General features: G+C 48.2%; 1 protein-coding gene across 1 annotated transcript; it reads right to left on the bottom strand.

Moving 5' to 3' along the window:
* Positions 1 to 2,495: 2,495 nt before the first annotated feature.
* PLPP6 (phospholipid phosphatase 6) lies at positions 2,496 to 5,542 on the bottom strand. The gene is made up of 2 exons (XM_030572643.1): positions 5,263 to 5,542; positions 2,496 to 3,744 (listed from the first exon to the last, which is right to left on the bottom strand). The coding sequence occupies exons 1-2, from the start codon at positions 5,540 to 5,542 to the stop codon at positions 3,374 to 3,376; spliced, it is 651 nt and encodes a 216-aa protein (XP_030428503.1). The 3' UTR covers positions 2,496 to 3,373.
* Positions 5,543 to 6,165: the final 623 nt, after the last annotated feature.

Raw genomic sequence — 6,165 nt, forward strand, 5'->3', positions numbered from 1 at the left:
TGTGTACTTAGGCTGGGAGGATATTCCCAGTGTCTATAGCTGAAAGACCCTGTAACATATTCCATCTTAAATTTACAAAGATAATTTTTACTGTTTTTCTTTCTTTAATTAAAAGCTTTTCTTGTTCAAGAACCTGATCGTTTTTTTTATTCTGGTGTGAGACCCCAGGGAACTGGGTCTGGATCCACCTGGGAATTGCTGGGGAGAAAGGAGGGAAGAGGGAGAGAGAGGCTAATTTCTCTCTGTGTTAGGATTACTTTCTCTCTCAGGGAGAGTCTGGGAGGGGGAGAGAGAAGGAGGGGGAAAGTGCATTTTCCTCTCTGTTTTAAGATTCAAGGAGTTTGAATCACAGTGATCTTCCAGGGTAACCCAGGGAGAGGCAACGGTGAAGGAAAGGGTTTACTTTCCTTGTGGTAAGATCCAGAGGGTCTGGGTCTTGGGGGTCCCCGGGCAAGGTTTTGGGGGGACCAGAGTGTACCAGGCACTGGAATTCCTGGTTGGTGGCAGCGCTACAGGTTCTAAGCTGGTAATCAAGCTTAGAGGAATTCATGCTGGTACCCCATCTCTTGGACGCTAAGGTTCAGAGTGGGGAATTATACCATGACAGTAGGAAATTTCTTCTAATTTCCAGCCTAAACTGATTCATGGCCAGTTCATCCCCATTTTTCCTGTGTCAACACTGTCCTTTAGCTTAAATAGCTTTTCTCTCTCCCTGGTGTTAACCTCTGAAGTGTTTATAGAGAGCAATTAGATCCCTTCTCAGCATGCCTTTTGCTAGGCTAAACAAGCCAGGCTCTTTTAGGCTTGGTCTGCACTACTGTGGTAAATCAATCTAAGCTATGCCACTTCAGTTATGTGAATAACAAAACTGAAGTTGACGTAGCCAGGTCCACATACTGCAGTGTCTACACCGCGCTGTGTCAACGGGAGATGCTCTCCGGCCAACTTACCTTATGCTTCTTGGGGAGGTGAAGCACAGAAATCAATGGAAGAGCACTCTCCCATCGATTTAGCATGTCTTCACCAAACCTGTTAAATCGATGCCACTGTGCCTATTGCAGCAGCGCTGATTTAGGTCCGTAGTGAAGATGTGCCGTTAGTCTCCTCATGTAAGAATGGCTCTCCATTCCCAATTATCCTAGTAGCCCTTCTGTATGCCTACACCAGTCTGAATTCATCCTTCTTGAACAAGGGCAACAGCATCCATATCCTCTCCCTTGTCACAGTCTTTACCTTTTAGGAAAGAGCACTGCTGCTCACCTTCAACCTGCAGACTTTTTACACAACCTAGCACCACAAAGTCATCAAGCTAAATACTAACTCCGAAAGTTCAGATGTCTTGTTTCTATTCCAAAATATGTTTACCATATGATGCATTCTGGGATATTAGAATGCTTTACTGGCTCCTCTCTTGAGGTAACTCTATGGGATAACACACCTTTGTGGTCACATATCCTTTAGATTAGATTTATAAGGACAAGACAGTTCTCCACACATTCCTACACATGTACATCTTTGATGTACTGGAAGAATGCAGAGCTAGATCACAGATTTGTTATTTTTATTTTATATCCTCCCCTCCCCACCCTTCATCTGTAGATCTCTCAGCTGCTTAGGAAAACAGGAATTGCCATACTGGAATAGATTATTAGTACTCCTGGTGCAGTAATTGGTTTTAAGGATATATTACACTGCATGGAATTTTTTTTTAAATGACCTTAGTTTTTCTTTCCACCAGACCTCTTGCATGAATACAATATGTCCTTAGGAATTTAATTTCTCAAGTAGTTCTGCAATTCCTCTTTTCAATTCAGACACTGTGCCTTCCCTCCACAACCCCAAAAGACTAACTATCTAGAGGGTATTTTCTCTTCATGGGCTATGCAAAGAAACTATTTGCATAGCTTTTCCTTGTTGGAAGCCTATCACACCCAGAGGGACTTCCACCCAGTGCTCTAGCTAAAGAATTTATTTTCTGTCTCTTTGGCTACTTTGTTGATTTCCTTTTCATCGCCATTCTACATGACATTTATGTTCTCTCCTATTTGTCTCACCAAGTGTAGAACTGATTTTGCTTATCTACATTCAGCTTCATACAATGGAGAAAAATAATAAAATATAGTTTGGCGCACATCATTTCTATTGTAATTTTGATTGTTGAATAATCCCATGAAAATCAATGGGACTAGTCACAGGCTCACATGTTGAAGCCTCTCGCTGAATTGCGGCCTACATACCTCAGATCAGGATCTCCATGTAGCTTACTTATTTTTAAAGACCTAAAAAGTCTACCCCACTTGTCCTCATATGGCATTAACTGTTTGCATGTTGTCTGCCTTTCAACTGAGAGGTACGGGGGAGTAACTGCTTGAATGCCCTGCTCTGATGAAAGAATACATGAAAGGGAGCTTTGCTTACCCAACTGCTAGGAGAGCAGTGACAAACCGCACCCTGCCTAAAGGAGAGCTGGTACAGACACCCCAGAGCCCAGGGTATTCATTTCACGCTTTATTAAAACCCTATTTGTGCATTTCCACTCCCAAAATTGCCAGTTCCCAAGGTATTCAAAACCAGATGCCTTCACCTTTCCAACAAGCCACCCACTTGAAAAAGTGAGGCTCTGTAACTGGAATGTGGCTGGCAAGTGAGGGGCAGGCTGCTTCAGAAGGAGAAGGAATTGATTTACAAAACCTTGGTAATCTCAATGTTATAGAAGAGACAGCAGAGGAAGTGCATCCACCCCACAACTTAGAATAATGTACTAAAGCCACTAGGGGGCACACCCACTATTAATCAGCCACAACAGCACCAATCAGTATATTTACAGCACACAGTTACTTGCTGAAAACTGTCTCTATCTAACAATATTTGTAAGAAGTTACATCTACTCTTTATGCTATATGAGATAGTAAGCCAGTTATACTACAGGCATCCTCTGCTGTGTACTGATTTACAGTATTTCTACTAACCACAAATCTTACTTATGCATGTTCTTAAATACCAAGATAATAAGAATTAGCTGCTTGGCTAGTGTGCAGATCTCCATCCAACTTCTACAGCACCAGGAGATGCGGAGTGATTGTATCCTGGGAGGGTCAGTGCAACTGTATGGGCTGGTACATGCTTTGGCCCAGCAGCACATTAAGAGCAAGATGGCACCAAGAATAGCTTTCCAACAGATCTCATTTTGTCCCAACCGGAGTCCACATATCCCGCAGAATGAAGCATGAATACCTTGCTGATATCATCAGTCTTGCTTGTCAGATGAGGCTTATGATGATTCTTTTGATGATTCTTTCATCTAGTCCCGTTTCACACTCTCTGTGGAGCACAAGACACCGCAATGTGTGCCTCTTCCTTTTCATGGTGCCCATCACTGATTCCACACTGCAAAGAGAGCAGGTGCACTAAGGGGTGACAGCCAGAAGTATTTCACCACATTGTACTGCATGTAGCCCATGATGAAGCCAAAGGCCACGTCTGTCACGTTGTGTCTGCCCAGCATGACTCTGGAGATGCCCACAATGATGGCCCATAGAACCACCAGGACCCGCAGAGGAATGGCGAGCACCAGGTGGTGCAGGACAAATCTGCACACCATGGCAGCTCTGGTAGCATGGCCTGATGGGAAGGAATATTTGTCCACTGAGATAGTGACAAACATGTCCATCTTGTTATGAGTGGGACGTCGTCTCCTCACGAGCCCTTTCACCATCGCCACCAGGACTAAATCCAGCACCAAAGCTAGGAGACAAATACAAAGGGGTCATTTTCCATGTTGTGTGTCATAGAAGTTAACCAAAAATAACCCAGGGATAAATAATGCTGCTATTGAAACCCAGAGGCAAAGTAATAAGCGAACAAAATATTTAGGATGAGGACCAACTCCATCTGCATGATGAAAACACATATGTGGACAGAATATAGCATAGGTTTCCTGGCTACGTGTGTATTTGTGTGTACCTACAGCCATCCTAGTGCCACCTGGGGCTTGCTGAAGTATCATCCCTTTGCTGCCACTCGCCTTCCCCCCAGCAATAGTGGGGTCCCAGACAACCACCCCAGCAACCACAGCACCCCCAGCCTGCCCCCCCCAGAACTCCACCAGCTCAAGTTTTAGTTAGGGATATACAGTACAAGTCATGGACAGGTTATGGGCCGTGAATTTTTGTTTACTGCCCGTGACCTCTCCATGACTTTTACTAAAAATATCCGTGACTAAAACATAGCCTTCCCTTAACTGTGATTACATGCTGAGCTATAGGCAGCTGGCATCAGCTCCTGGGCTGCTGTTACTGAAAACAAAATTGGCAATAAAGTGATGATGAAAATGGTTTGCAGGCTTTGCAAGAATACCACATAGTTTGGAATGAAAGGCAGTCTCCAACTGGGAGGGTCTGGAAGCTGTAATACCAGGGCATACTGACGGTTAGGATTCAGATGGATTGGCACAGTTGAGTGACTCAACCAAGACTATGATTACATGCTGAGCTGTAGGCAGCGGCACTATAGTGCTTCAATTACTTTTATAAATACTAAATTCATCCACTTAAGCCACTTCCAGAAACCTGTAAGCTGGACTCCCCATTGAAGGTTAGGATTTCCAGCTGGGGGATTCAGGTGTACCTTAGCTCATAGCACTATGGCCATATAAATCTAGATGATCGGGACTTGCCCAGATATGGCAGAACAGCTGTTTCATAGAAACACAAGAAAGCATGTGCCATCTCTGCAGAAAACTGACATCTCATCCCAAGCATGTCTGAGATCGCTCCAAAAGTGCTGTGTCCCTAAGATGACTGAAAGGACATTTGTCTGAATTGATCATGAGTCAGAATCCCTAGCCTGGCCCCTCTGGTAGGGCTCTGCCACAGCAAGGGAACCATGTAGATGCAGGAAGAGCTGTCAGCCAGCTCGCTGAGGCTGTCCCTGTGGCAGCAGCTTTGGCAGATCCCTGTGGGGCAGGGGTTGCACAGTGCTGAGCACAGCCCCTGCACTGGAGCACAGGAAGGCAGGGCCCTGGGAAGCTGGCAGAAGACTGGCATGGCTGGGATACCAACACATGTCAGCGCTGGCTGGTATATGCCTGCTGGGTGACTTGCCCAAGCTTTGCAGTGCTGGCCCGGCCTGGACTCTCGGGGAGCGGCTCTCAGGCCAGGGGACAAGGGTGTGTGACTAAGCCTCTCCCCTGCCCGCTGCTTGGATGAGCCTGGGCCCCGAGCCAGCCGCGATGAGAGGGGAGAGGCGCTCCCAGCCCCTCACCGAAGAGCAGGTTGAGCAGCACCTCGCGGCCCGCCGGGCTCTCGCTGCGGCCCAGCCCATACAGGGTGCCCGCCAGCCAGGGCACGCCGTGGCCGGACACCTCGAGGAGCCGCAGGAGGGGCCTGGCGCTGCCCCAGGCCGAGCGCTCCCCGGCGCACACGCCCAGCTGCCGGGAGAACCGCAGGTCGGCGGCCAGCAGGGAGCGGAACGCCACGGCCGCGCAGGACGGACTGGGAACGGGGGCCGCGCGGCCGGCCGGGCTGCTCCGGGGGCTGGGCATGGCGGCCGGGCACCGACCCCTTCTCCTCCCCTCAGCGCCCCCCCGCCTGCTCCCGCTTCCGCTTCCGCCTGCCTCACGTGACTCCGCGCGTCCTCCTCCGGTCACCATGGAAACCGGGAGCGGGTCCGGACCTGCGGTGTGGAGTGGGCGGGCCGCAAGGACTCCGTCTAGTCCTTCTCCATAGGGTGGCATTGCAGGGAGGGTCCATCCTACCCACTAAGGCAGAGCAGGGAGGGGTGAGAGTGGACGGCCCCAGGGAACTAGGGTGATCGGGACAGTCCTGATTTGGGGGTAATATAGGCTCCTATTACACCCCCACCCCCATCCCAATCTTTCACATTTGTTGCCTGGTCACCCTGCGGGGGACTCTCATGCTGCAGGGCAGGATGGCTGGGGGTCCTACGGTCTGGGGTGGGGCAGGGTGTTGTAGAGGAAAGCAAGAAAAGGTTAAATTCTCAAAAGTATCAGAAACCAGAAGAGCCTCAAATGTATTGTATTTTTGTAATCTCATGATTTTAAGCCAATCTCATCACAGAATGTTAGGGTTGGAAGAGCTCTCAGACAGTCATCTTGTCTAACCCCCTGTTCAAAGTAGGACTAATCCCTAAACAGATTTGTTTCCC

The sequence above is a fragment of the Gopherus evgoodei genome, chromosome 8 (genome assembly GCF_007399415.2).
Source record: "Gopherus evgoodei ecotype Sinaloan lineage chromosome 8, rGopEvg1_v1.p, whole genome shotgun sequence".
Classification (NCBI taxonomy): domain Eukaryota; kingdom Metazoa; phylum Chordata; order Testudines; family Testudinidae; genus Gopherus; species Gopherus evgoodei.